Raw genomic sequence first — 14,378 nt, forward strand, 5'->3', positions numbered from 1 at the left:
GTTAAGTTATAGCCCATAATTTTATGAAAAGTAGGTCACGTGATGGCTTAGCAGCAAAGGGCCCATTTGGGTTGTCAAAAAAGCAGGGAAAATATCTCTTCCTATCAGAAATTTTGAGTTTAAACTCAATGCATCCATGCATAACACGATAAATGAATTTGATTTCCATAAGCTTAGCTTTCAAGCAATAGTTTTCATTTAGCAAATTACAGAGAGAGACACGGACTTTATAGCCTTCAGCATAAGTAAATAAATTCTGAATAAATTTCCGAAGCAAAGTTTCTGTTACTAACATTTATTACATTCACCAAACATTGGAAAGTTATCGTTAAACACTGCATTGAATCGTTTCGCCAAGCGCATGAAGTTTGGACTACTTGTACACTTTTCGTGCAGCCTTTCACTTTCGTGATGACCGATTCCACCTACGAATCCCTGCATTTCCCCGTGAGAATACTTTTGAGTTAATTAATATGCTTTTTGCCTTTTACCGATAACCTTTTCCTTTCCTTTCTTAAAACTTTCTTAGCATGAAATGTTTTCGTCACTTTGCTCTGCGGATTTCGTGCCCGGCGCGGAGTCTGTGCTTTCATTCTTTCAGTCGCTGTGATTGGTTTGTCGCGTTACATGTATCTCAGGAATTTGATGAGAATAAGTAACTTGATCACGAAAGTACAATAAATTTTCCTCTCATTGACAGACTTTTTCCATAGTTATTTCATAAAAGCGATAGACCACTTGGGATGTTGGGAGAACACTCAAAAACCTTGTAAATCACGAGCCGTTAGGCGAGTGATTTACAAGCTTTTCTCGTGTTCTCCCAACATCCCGCGCGGTTTATTGCGCCAGTAAACCCACAGAAAGAGTGGTCTATTGCAACTGTCTATTGCATAAATAGAAACATGATTTTTAACCAATCAGCGCGCGTATTTTCTTAGGACTGTTTTCTAAAGGATTATACAGGTTGGGATTTCACAATGTGGCCGTTGCCCGTATTAACAGAGTGGCCGCATTAAGAGGATTTTCTTATAACAAAATGTATTGGCGTTCCGCCGGGACAAAAATAAAAGTGGCCGTGATAACAAGGTGACGGTATTAATGAGGTGACCATAGGGTAGTTTCTCTTGGTGGTCAGGCACTGCATGCTTAAATTATAGTATTAATTAGTTATTGCATAGAGTAACATGCTTATTAAGCATTAAGTTCAACTTACATTCTCCTACAGTTCTCAGTTTGCACCTAACCAAATGGTTTGAGGCATGAAAAAACTGTGGGTCAGAAAAAAAATGAAACTGCATAAATAAGTCACAATTTTATAACTTACAGACTTAATTGACAAGTTAAAAAATGGAATTTAACACCTTGTGCATTGCTTGTGTGCAAATATTTATACAATGACTCTGCATGTGATGTAAGAAATGCAGCTGGCTTTCACTCTCAAAGGTTACTTGGTAAGTAATAAATTAATCTAAATTAACTAATATTTACAATTTCCTTCATCACTAATGTACCCTTCATTGAAAATCCACCATAATTATTGGCTTTCTGGTGAACTCACTGAAAACACTACTGCCAGGCTAGACGGCTTGGGACTCAGTGATACATTCAATGGTTGAATGGTGGGTAGTGGTGCATAGCATGAGGTAAAAAGGCCATTGAACTGTAACACTATCAGCACTTCTTCGCATTTTAGAATTTAGCTATGTAAAAACCAATGTATAAGAACCTAAAATTTAAGAACCTGTTAGGCTCAAATTTCCCAGTTAAGCACCCTTCACATATTAGAACCATTTTAGGCTAAAATCTCAATTATGCAGGGTCTTATTTTCAAAATATTATAGTTTTTTCAAATATAATACTAACAGTTCTTTGACTGTGATGTGGCTTCTGTATGTCAAGAAAAATGTGTGAATGATTCAATTTAAGGTCCATGAGTATTCACACACGAGCACAATTTGTTTTTAAACCAATAATTAAGAACCTGATTAAGAGCCTAGAGGGCCTAATTTCAGAGTAAACACCATTTACGTGTACATGTAATACAAGAACCTATAATAATCATAATAATAACGACAATAATAATAATCATGATAATGATAATGATAATGATAATAATAATAACAATAATAAACATTGATATTGTGCAAGCTGCATGAATATGACCCTGCACATTGACAAAAGTAAGCTATAAAACAATTAAAAACTAAAAAGTATAAAAAAGTAAAATGAACTAAAAACTGCAATGAAAACTAGATAAAGATTTTATACTTATATTTTCCTGTGCTGCTTTTATAGACTTAAAGAAAGCATTAGATACCGTAGATCATGCCACCTTACGTGATAAACTTAGCCATTACGGTTTTCGTGGAATAATAAACAATTGGTTTTCATCCTATTTGCAAGACCGGACACAAACAACACACGTTGGTCCACATATTTCTGAAAGACCTTAACGACTTGTGGTGTTCCACAAGGTTCCGTATTAGGCCCATTATTGTTTCTATTGCATATCAATGATATTTACACCTGAAGAAGCTAATCATAAAAGGGGATAAGGGACGATTTTGGTTGCTTTTTTATTTTTGCTCCAAATTAGCTGAATTTTTGCATGTGGTCTTCAATGTAATAGAAAAACGTGGTCCTGTATTTTTGCCGCTGGTTTTTGCTTCGCTTTACAAAGACGCCGCTACGAAAACCGAGTGGTTTTTTGCATACGCAATATCTCGAAAACGAAGCAAAGTTTAGCGGAAAACCTTCGGGACATTGCTAAACATACCTAAACAAAACTGCATGCGAAATTTGGAGCGTTTTCGACAGAGTTCACTTTTGAGAAAAATACCTAACGCCCTTTTTCAGCCAAACCCTTCAGATAAACGAAGCCAGGGCCTTTGTTATAATAAACCGAGCCGATACTTTGTTATATTAAACCGAAGCGAGCCTTTGTTATTAGTCAAAGTCTCACCTTGGTTTATTATAAGAAAGGATTCATAACAAAGGACCGGCTCGGTTTCTTATAACAAAGCCCGGTTTCGTTTATGTGAAGGGCTCAGTGGAAAATGGGCGTTAGGTATTTTGCTCAAAAGTAAACTTTGTCAAAAAAGCTTCAAATTTCGCATGCGTTATTTTTTAGGTGTGTCAAACAATGTTTTGTATGTGTTTTTGCTGAAGTTTGCATCGTTTCTAAGACATTACGTATGCAAAAAACTTATATTTGTTGTCACGTCAGCGCGCGACCGCAAAGATGTTCATTTCACTTAAGGTCATTCCTCACATTTGCATTGCGCATCCTTACTGCGCATAATTTATGGCGTCATTAGCGCGCGCTCGTGCACGCGCATATTGAAAACATGACGGATTTCCCTTGATATTGAGCTCTGTCAGTTGAAAAATGGCTCTAGCTCACAAACGAGCACGGGCACCCCAATTTTTTTTCCAGTCATTGTAATCAACTAATCATAAGCTTTGCGTGAGAAAAGACTGATCTAATTTCTATTGGTGAAAATTGAATAAATAAGAAAAATAGCAGACACACTGTGGTCTTTTCTATTTTGCAGTCGGTAATCACGTCAAGAAATTTGGTTCAAATTTTTAATCAAGGATTTAGCCTTCTGCCTGAATCAAACTTAAAATGTTTATTTGTGTTCGACACAATGCATTGACTGTAGTTCAATGCGTATTCTTTTGAGTCTGGGTTCACAAAGATTTTACAATTACTGGGAATGCGTTCTTATAATAAGCATCAAATAATGCCAAAATGGGGCATTTTCAATGCCTCACTACTCCTTAATGAGCATGGGCACTCCCCTTTTTTATTTCAAAATTGAAGTTACAATATGACAAATATTCAGCGGACAAAGTTTGAACAAAACTCTATTGTCACTTTTATTTCAGAGGAATTACCTTAAAATACAGCGAAATGTTGATTTTTCTCGCAACGCGTAACCTTAAAAAAATATTAATTTCAGCTCAAAAACAGTTAAAAGGTTGATTTCACGCTAACGCGTGACGGCAAGGATGTTGATTTCACTAAGAAACCAGCAAAATGTCAATTTCACGCAGCGCATAAGCTCAATAATGTTGATTTCAGGTCTAAATAGGTTAAAATGTTGATTTGACGTTAACGCTTGACGGCAAGGATGTTGATTTCACTAAGAAACCAGCAAAATGTCAATTTCACGCAGCGCATAAGCTCAATAATGTTGATTTCAGGTCTAAATAGGTTAAAATGTTGATTTGACGTTAACGCTTGACCGCAAGGATGTTGATTTCACTTAGAAACCAGCAAAATGGTAATTTCACGCAACGTATAAGCCCAATGATGCTGATTTCAGGTCTAAATAGGTTAAAATGTTGATTTGACGTTAACGCGTGACGGCAAGGATGTTGATTTCACTTAGAAAACAGCAAAATGGGAGGAGCCCATGATGGGTCCCTGAAAATGGTAATTTCACGCAACGTATAAGCTTAAAAATGTTGATTTCAGGTCCAAAAAGGTGTAAATAAAAATAAAATAAAACAAATAAAAACATTTCAATACCGGGATTTCAATAAGCACTTTTCCAAATACGGCAACGTCTTAAATGGCTAAAAATCAAGAGATAAATACATATTTTTCGACAAACGCGATCGTAGCTTTATGACACGTACCGCCATAACTTCCAAGTTCAAAATGCGCTGGTACCTTTTATACCTGGTGAGGATAACAACTCTTGTGGCTCTTTAGTTTTGGATTTAAGAATTTGATGACTTCACGTGAAAACGATCTATAAATAGGGCTGACAGATTAACAGATTAACCTTTCTGCGCAACGTACGGGTCTCCAAACATCTGCATTTCCGCTGATCCCAGAAGCTCAAACGACACATCATGCCGATTTGAAATAACATCAACGCAACCTGGATCACAGATCTATGTTACAATCGATCGCTACTTGTTGGCCATTATTATGTTTAAATCTAGTTACCAGTTCGAGAAACGTCCGCAGAACGTAATCGCAATGCATGCCGGGAAGGGTCTCTACACCTCGTGCGCGGGAAAGGTTATAGCGAGTTTCGCCCATAACGAGTTTCGCCCACATCGTTTCGCCCAGAACGTGAATGGTTTCGCCCAGAAGTAAAACGTCTACAATCTAACTCAAAAAACGTCAACCTAAACGTGCGTATGCACAGAATGAAGGTTTTGAAACGAACACGTTATCACTTTCACTGTTGAAACGAACAAGTTATCACTTTCACTGTTGAAACGTACACGAAAGATAAGTTACTGACATAGGTAATGGCAACATATATTTTGAAATGAGATTAAAACTAGTATAGTTCATGAGTGCGCGCGCGTGGAATAGCTTACTCCGACAAAGCGTGCGGTATGGAAAAGGAAATTAGAGGCCTGGGAGGCCAGAGGCCTGGGAGTTTTCCCACGTATGAACAGAAAACAAAATTCGTCTGGGCGACTGTGTCTATCTGGGCGAAACCATTCTCGTTCTGGGCGAATTCTGAATAATATCTGAGTCTCGGTCTGGGCGAATCGAGTTTATGTCTGGGCGAAACCATTCTCGTTCTGGGCGAAGCGCCTCATGGGCGAAACTCGTTATGGGCGAAACCCGCGGTTACCAATGCGGCACATCTCTTTTTTGTTCGATGGTATTTCGTTTGACGCTCGATCGATTCACGTGTTGTGTTCACGTCACAATAACCGATGTAAACAATCTGTTCCCAGATTTCCACTATATATGTATGCTGTGGGATTTGATTTTGACTTCATACACTATAAACAGTCTGCCTGTTTGCTGTTCAACAAATAAACTCGTAAAGACATGGCTAGGAAAAGCCAAGTATTGCATACATTTTAACTCGAAAACAAAGCAAAAACCAGCGACAAAAATACAGCACCACGTTTTTCTATTACATTGAAGACCACATGCAAAAATTCAGCTAATTTGGAGCAAGAAAAAAAAAGCAACCAAAATCGTCACTTATCCCTTTTTATGACTAGCTTCTTCAATATTATTGTCATCTATCAGTTCTGTGGCTGCTTAGTCCATTTTTCTAATATTCCCTTTAACACTGTCAATTCCACATACACATCTTATACAAGGGGGTAATTTTTGCCATAAATATGGACCTTCTGTAAATATGTGATGCAAGAACTTATTTTAATCCAGGGATCTACAGTACAAAAGTTAGTATGACTTACAGCAATGGCTATTTCTCGTAGGAGATCCTCAGGCATCCTTCTGCCGGGTGTGGCATATACTCTATCGTACAATTCACCTAATGATGCTTTCATTAGCTCCATACAGATCCAGACTTCTCCCTGGTTGATCAGATAATGAATCATGTTTATTGCATGGAGAAGAAAAAATTCTTAAGGAGCAATATCAGGCAAAACCTCTGCAATTCTGTTGCACAACTTTGTTGACCAGTTATTATCAGGTTAAATGTAGTGTGAAATAGGTTCCAGTAATGAGCCAGCTCATTCATGTAACGGCTGATTTGCATTATGCTCTTTGATTATGAACAATATTGGTGCAGTTGAACCCTGTTAATTCGTGCACTCAAGGGAAACAACAGTTCGAAATAGCAGGAGTTAAGTTTGAATACATATCATTATTCTTAAGGACTTGTGTGATGGTTTGGGTAACCAATGTGAGCTCTGATTGGTCGATGGTTGCCTTTGGAAACCATTGATCAATCATAGCTTGTGCTAAGTGTCCAAACCATTCCAGAAATGCTAGTACTTCACGCTGGAGCTGCTCAGTCTCCCTAAAGTTTCTGTCATGGGCTTAAGGTTGCTTAAGAGTAACAAAGTGAGGGTGTCCCAAACTCTAAAATAGGATACTGGGTGAAAAAGTCAGGATATCTAGTTGAATGACAATGCTACACTCATTGTTAAGGCAGAAAACTGAAATTGGTTTTTGAGACATGCTAATTTGAGTGTTAAAAAGTCATTACCCTTTTTAGAACCAAATTTCAATACTAAGGATTTCCAGTAGGACAGGTAATATCCTTGTTTCAGCCATGAGGCTTGGGTTTTTGTTAATGGACTGTTAACCATACCATTATACAGTTGTTTGTTAAAGAAACAAAAGTTAGTTCTTGTAAGTAGAACAACTTTAATAAATAAAGCAACATTACAAATTAACTAACTCATTACAAATTAAAAAAACAAAAACAACAGCTGGTATATTTCGTCCTTTTTGCAAAGAACTTGCCAAGGCTAATGACGTCACACACGGTCATGTATTTCTCATTAGCTGATTGTTTAGAAGCATGGCAATGCATGTGTTGTTCCACAAAATATTCATGCCCGTCCCGTGGAAAGTTTTTTAGTTTCAACCTCCCCCCCCCCCCCCCCGCCCCCAAACTGCCCAGGAAATTCTTGTTTAGCTTCATACTTTCCTGAAAAACTTTTGGCTTTTGAAACCTCCCTTCCCCTTACAATTAATGTCAACCTCCCTTGGGGTGGGTATAGATGGATATTTTTTGGAACTGCACGTTCTGCAAACAGACAGCAGTAACCATAATATACAGACCACAATTTAACCATGTCTATAATTTAAACTTCCAAACCAGCTTCATCTTTATAAACTTGATAACACTGCCTGAGATTGATCTAATGTGACTGGTGGCCATGTCATGATCAAGCAACTCAAAACATTTTAATACAAGATGGTCTTGTGACCACACATTTTTGGCAGATTGTATGTTAAAGCCAGATTTGAAATGACCTTATGTTCTGAAAATTATTCCCTCTTGAAAAGAATTTCCATGTGACCAAGAAATTTTCTTGATACAGAATCCAATGTCTGGAAGAAAAATGTGGTAAGGCATACAGAGCAGATACATGTACCCAATAACCTCCATAGAGAAGTTCAGTGTTGTCCTACTTTTGCACACTCCAAGTCAGATTGGAATCTGTTCAGACTTTGTAGAACAAGAAGTTTTAAATCATTTCGTCATTTATCCATCTTCAATCATGAATTCTCTTGATCTTCCAAACTAAAATTTCCAAATTCCTTCATATTACCACTAGTTTCCCTTTCAAAAATAAATTTCAAAAATTATACAGCACACTGTAAGGGGATCCTGAGGGACACCCAAAAGTACATTTGGAGGGAAACTGTTATGTTAGAATCGTACATAGGGTTCATAACTGTAAAGTCAGCAATTTCTTATATCTCAAGTGAACATACCTCTCTAAACAATGAACCATAAAAAGGCACAAGATATGGAAAGTTAGAGTATATCGTCCTCATTAAGACATCCAATTCCTTTGAAACCAACTTTCTTGAGTGAATAGCCCTCATTCTCTGTTTAAAGTGCATTGTAAACAACAAATAAACTTTAAGGTTAAAACGTCTTGCTTTCTCATGAACGGCATTAAAAAAAGCAGCCACAAATGTCTATGATCCACACTTATTTAAGATGTACCTTGACTGCCATAATGTGGCCCGTGGGCTTATGTATCATCCGGTACACCCAACCAGATCCTCCATGCCCAAGAACATTTAACTCTTTTAAATCCTCTACATAGCAATTAAAAACCTGCAGTAAATACAGAATGAATAAATTAAATTTTCAAACTTACTTGTACTAGCTGTTACTGACAGAAGTGTTCTTGGTTTTAGTACAATGTACATGTTGGTCACACTTTACAAACATGTTCTTGCTTTATTTACACTTGGTCACTTAGCAATATTTATCGCAATTGTGATAAATATTGTAACCCTAGAATGTATCTCTGCTTTGGAGAGCAGGGATGGTCTAGTGGTGAGAGATCTTGCCTCCCACCAATGTGGACCTGGCATGATAACTGGGTTGAGTTTGTTGTTCAGGTTCTCGCCTTGTTTCAAGGGATTTTCTGTAGGTTCTCCAGTTTTCCTCCGTCCACAGAAACCACCACCTCTAAATTCCAATGGGCCCTTTGCACGATCCGCTCACATGGTACGGAATTAATTATGCTGAGACACAAGTTACACAGTGGGACTTTCAAAATAAAGGAACTCGTACCAGTCCAGCCTGACTTTCCTTTATTTTGGAAGTCCCACTGTGTAACTTGCATCCCAGCATAATTTATTCCATACCATGTGACCGGATCGTGCAAAGGGCCTATTCAATCTGGAAACAGTGGACGAAGAGCCTCTCTGTGGGATGTGCCACTGCAAATTCCTATTGACTGATAGATTTATTGATTTACTGATATTACTGATTTGCTGATTTATTGATTATGTATTTTATTGATTTATGTACAGTGTATAATAAGTCATTTATATATTTATGTATTTATACATGTATGTATTTATGGAATTATTTTTAAAAAGTATTCGAGAGAGGGAAGGGCATTGTTCTACAGTGGTAATGCTATAGTGAAAACTATATTAAGCGGACACTCTTGGGACCCTCACTAGTGTCTGCTTAATACAGGGCGGGGGTAAACCTGAAATTTGCCCAAAAACTCAGTTTCTTGTTTTCCTTGGAATTTGTAGCTTTGGACATTTAAGTTTGCTATGGACAAATAATTTTCCACTGATTTTCATGTTTTTTTATCTTTTTAAGCAATTTCAAAATTCCCACTCTTTCTAATGGCATGGTTACCATGGCAACGACAGTAGCATTTTTCTGTTTACCAGTTGTTTATAACGTTTATTCTGGCAATCAAGCACCAAACGGGCAAGATTTAACCAGAGACACTTTATTAAGCCTTATTTGAAGTATTTCCCTCATATCAAACTCATTATGGGATTGATCCAGCGGCCATTTTGGTCAGCACAAAATCATTGGCATATTTCACACAGTGACATAGAGCTTCTTAGCATAGTAAATCAACATGAAAGTTATTGAAAATGGTCCGAGAGAAAGGAAGATCTGTTTACAGGAAGAAAAGAAAGGCAAATTTTTCCAGAAAGCAAAGACAAGAAGGAAAGTTCAAAGAACCTGCTCTTGTTGTTGATGAAATCACCTGCTCAACTCCAAGCACTTCTCAAGATGGAAATAAGCTTTCGGACTCTAACGAAACTGTTGGTTCTTCCAGAAAGAAAATGAAAATGGAGGCAAGATGAAGCAACAGGAACTTCAACATACAATGTTAATAACTGTTTGCCTGAGGTCTTTCTTGAAGTCTTGAAACCAACTTTTATGACTTTGAGGGACTCTAAATTGCTTGAGAGATGTGTGTTGGGAACAACACAACATCCCAATAAATGCATCAACTCCATGGTGTGGGTAAGATGTCCTAAACATAAGCACCATGGTGTTAAAGTAGTTCAGTGTGCTGTGGCATCGGCAGTCTGCCACTACCATAGTGGAGTTTCTAGTAGGCTAAATATTATGGAGAGGCTATCTATCCATGGTGGTGAATGCACAAGAGAGGCAGCACATGCGAAAGACAGTAAACGGTTGACAAAGTCTGATTTGCAGGCTACGCAGAAGGAAAAGAGACGACGTCAAGGCGAGCAACTTCTGTGGACTCGTCAAGAAGAAGCCCTTCGAGAAGCTGAAGGAGTGACATATGAACCAGGAGGCTTTTAAATTACTTTTAGACACTCCTGTGGTCAAAATACGGACACTAGTGCCACTAGAATGGTTACATATTTTAAAAAATCAACTTTGATTGCTACCTGTAAGTTTAAGGTCAAGTTCCTCATTATGCAATAATTTCGTCTTCAAGAAAGGATATCTTGAGAACTATTTATCCGATTGATCTGAAATTTTCAGCATTAATTTTGTTCTTCTTGATAAGTTTTGTGTTATAGGCAGAGCAATTTTCCATATGATGTATGTACTTGAAGTTATCAAGTGAGACACCCCTTCGATTTCCTGTGTCAAGTTCAATCAATCATTATTTGAAATGTTTTCAATATTTTAGAAATCCTTCTGCCTATAACAATAAGCAAAATGTGTCACTTAAAGTGATACAAAAAACATTAATTTTTATCAATTCCAGAAGGAGCTATGTTTTCTCAAGTAAGCCTTGGTAGAACCCAGCAGGTGGCAGAATTAAATGAGTGGTATCCTATTACAATTGACAAGTGGAGTGTGAAATATTTTTTTTCATGATAGTCAAGTCATAAGCTTTCCAGGAATATATAGTTTGCTTAACTTTTCAATTACATCCCTGCTGTGAACAATTGTTAAAAAATGGCCAGTTTATTAGGTTTACCCCCGCCTTAATACAGGGTGTCTGCTCAAAACAGGCTCTAATATGTTGTGCAACAATAGTTAATTATGAACCCTTTTGTAATTCAGTGTAAGACAGAATAAGATCAACAACTGCTCAAAGCACAATGTCCAGTCACTTAAGAAGCTTTAAAACCACACCACTGAACAATGTTAAGGGAGTCTCAGCTGAACCTTTAGGGGTAAAAAGCCCTAAAAGTGTCTGCTTATTGCAGGTTTTGTGCAACAAAATGGCTTAATATTGGTGTCCGTGTCCGCTTAACAGAGGTGTCCACTGAATGCAGGTTTATTTTACAGAAAATGTGGGAAGAAAATTTAGGGACTCAAGCTGGTGTCCACTTAATAAAGGGTGTCCGCTTAATATGGGGTCTGCTAAAACAGGTTTCACTGTAAAAGAAAGCAGGTGGCAGATCAAAAATTTAACAAACAGTGATTGTATAAAAAATAAAAAATTAATAAGAATTTTACAAACCTCGCCCCCAATAATGAGTGTCCCATCACCACTACTTCCAGAACGAGTGGTCCTGAAAATACATATAATAATGAGTAAAGTTTTCTTTTTTGTCAGACAAGAGTACATGTATCTCTTGTGATGTGATCCTGTAGTACATATCATAAATGTTTGGTTTTTGCTAATTAAGCCAAGGTTCAGGATGCAGATTTTAAATATTAGGTTTAGTCTAGAGCACTAAGGTAAGTCAGATCTAAAGGAAGAAACAGTGAGGCTGGACCCAACCCAAAAACCTGAGGATTAGAAAGAAAGAACTGAACTGCTCTTCAGGTCTAAGCCATTAGGCCTTCCTTCTAAAGTATGAAGAATATAAATTTAACAACAATTATTGGATGAGGCTTTTTATGGCACACATTGAAGCTTCATACAATAAAACATTATAATTAGTAATTGTCGCAGATATGTAACATGTTCTCCCGGAGATGTCAAATGATCTATGTGCCCGCAAAACGGCAGAATTGCGATGGAAAGTTTAACCAGTGATGATCAACTGATCCTAATTTGCATAATCTGATCCATCACTGAAAATGTGCGTGAGCGGTAAACAGAAACAGTACTCGACCAAAACACTTCAAAATCAGTAAAACGGTAAACTCTAAATGGCACAAAACTCTCTAAAAGGCACAACAACTGCTCACTGGTAACTGTCTAAAACTCTGCCGTCTAACCTCCACCCAACTTAAATTCGTAAGCGTAACTAACGTACGCGTAACTTAAATTCAAAATGTTTCCGTGCGCGCGCGCTATTCGCGCGTCACGCCACTTTGGAACTGTCTTCTTAACATGTAACTTGCTTAGTATATGCAATTCAGGAGTTAAAAAGGTGTTTTAGTGCTAGTGTAAATGTAGTACTACACAACTGTAGATGCTACATTTAAAGTTCAAATATTATCTCTTCATAAACATTACAATATGTAACTTACCGAGGTGATGGAAGTCCTTTTGGGTTTTTACCCCTCTTTCCTGGAATAAAATAATTTTTATAAGTGAGAAAAGTCTCAATAACAATGAATCTTCTCACTAGAGATCTACAAACTTTGAAGATCACTAAGTAAGAAGAGAAACCCTAGGAATATGCAAGGAATGGTGCATTCTTTAAACAAAAATTATCCCATAGGATGAAGACATTGTTTGGTTTTTGAAACAAATGTGCCAGACCACTAGGATGCACCTACGGGATTTGTTTGAGAGTGGTCAGCGGTACGTCACTTTCAACATCCTGAATGAACATGTAGATGAGCCACCTTGTGGCCATTTACATGAGATTTCGTAGAGATCTTCAAAGTTTGTTGCATGTTTGTTGTTCATCATGCCGTTGTACAAAGCCTGGGACATGATATGAGTTTCAAACAAGAAGAGAGTAAGAAAAATTGATAAATTTGTCTGTTATTATTGTAAATGAAGGGGTTCTGTCAACAGCTTAGCCTCTTGGCGAGGGAAATTGGCCAGTGTAAATTTTATGCTCTAAAACCCATGGAGTAATTCAGTAGGTTTTTGTTTGATGCTGAAAACTTAACAAATCCCAGGGGGTGTCCCGGGGGTCAACCGCGAGGGGAAAACCCCCGGGAAAGCTATTCATTACAAAAAAATGGCAAAACATGTTATCATAACTTTCCTTTTCTCAATAGCTAAGTATAGGGTACATAGTTATATATGCAGTTGTATATACAGATATATAAGTATCCGTACAAATTATTATATGGGTTTATATTATTAACCACACCCTTAATTAGATCTAACTAGCTGTGAATGTAATGTAATGTAAATTTGTAATTAGTGTTAGTAATTAGTGCTTGTAAGTTTGTAAATTATTTTGTCATTAGTGTTAGTAATTAATTGTAATTGGGGTAGTGTAAGCGTTAGTGTAATTAATTATGTAATATTGTTTGTATCGCTCTCATAATTGTGCTTTAAGTAACAATAAAATGTTAAAAAAAAATAAAAAAATAATAATAAAAATAATGATAAGAGCATAGCTCTTTAGAAATCAAAATCTAATGCTAGCTTAACTAATAAGTAATGAGTCAATTTCCTGGTAAACTCAACCTTATTAAGCTCTATTATCCAACTGCAGCGAATACCGTCCAAATACTGTACCAGTACAAATATACAGCAATATTGTTCAGTTACATGTATTTGTTCCATAGAAAATCTGTTTGCTGTACAGGTCGGCGCGTATACACAAAACTGTCAGACTCTCCCTCCTTCATTGATAAATTTATTGACTACAGCAGTTGGATAATAAATCTCTTATGAAATGTTTTGGTGTGTAGTATCGCTTTGCATTTTTACTCATTGTTAGGGCAAGTCAAAATACAGCACAACCTGTAAAATATATAGAGGATGTTACACAGTGGCCAGAAGATATGAATTTTATGTTCTGGCCACAAGAACATAAAATTCATATCTTCGAGCTAAACGTGTAATGTTCTTTTTGTTATGTAGACATACTGATGATGGCGTTTTTGACGATTTTCCGAAGATTTCCAACCACTTTCCGAAGATTTCCGAATATTCTCCAAAACTTGTCCGAAGGTCACCCGAATGTTGCCAAACATTTTCCCAAAATTTCCAAAGATTTCCGACGATTGCCGAAGACTTTGGAGGAAGACCCGTAGATGTTACCATCATACACCAACGAATTAAAGTACAATTTAAGAGACAAACTTGATATCAGTGAAATCATCGATATC

At 37.1% G+C, this 14,378-nt stretch overlaps 1 protein-coding gene across 4 annotated transcripts in view; it reads right to left on the bottom strand.

Moving 5' to 3' along the window:
• LOC145490726 (uncharacterized) overlaps nt 1-14,378 on the bottom strand; it is a 43,344-nt gene that overhangs the window by 24,096 nt on the left and 4,870 nt on the right. For 3 of the 4 annotated variants that reach the window (XR_014049727.1, XM_081469816.1, XM_081469817.1), the window contains exons 2-7: nt 12,609-12,648; nt 11,647-11,698; nt 8,430-8,543; nt 8,192-8,308; nt 6,193-6,312; nt 1,214-1,268 (exon numbers count right to left, since the gene is read on the bottom strand). Coding sequence is in view for 3 of the 4 variants with exons in the window: in XM_081469816.1 (XP_081325942.1) it covers nt 1,214-1,268; nt 6,193-6,312; nt 8,192-8,308; nt 8,430-8,543; nt 11,647-11,698; nt 12,609-12,648 (498 nt within the window). In the remaining variant the exon portion in view is untranslated. Of the gene's footprint in view, nt 1-1,213; nt 1,269-6,192; nt 6,487-8,191; nt 8,309-8,429; nt 8,544-11,646; nt 11,699-12,608; nt 12,649-14,378 lie in introns of all 4 variants that reach the window. The other variant, XM_081469818.1, reaches the window with a different exon arrangement.

Source organism: Orbicella franksi, chromosome 6 (assembly GCF_964199315.1).
Source record: "Orbicella franksi chromosome 6, jaOrbFran1.1, whole genome shotgun sequence".
NCBI lineage: Eukaryota > Metazoa > Cnidaria > Anthozoa > Scleractinia > Merulinidae > Orbicella > Orbicella franksi.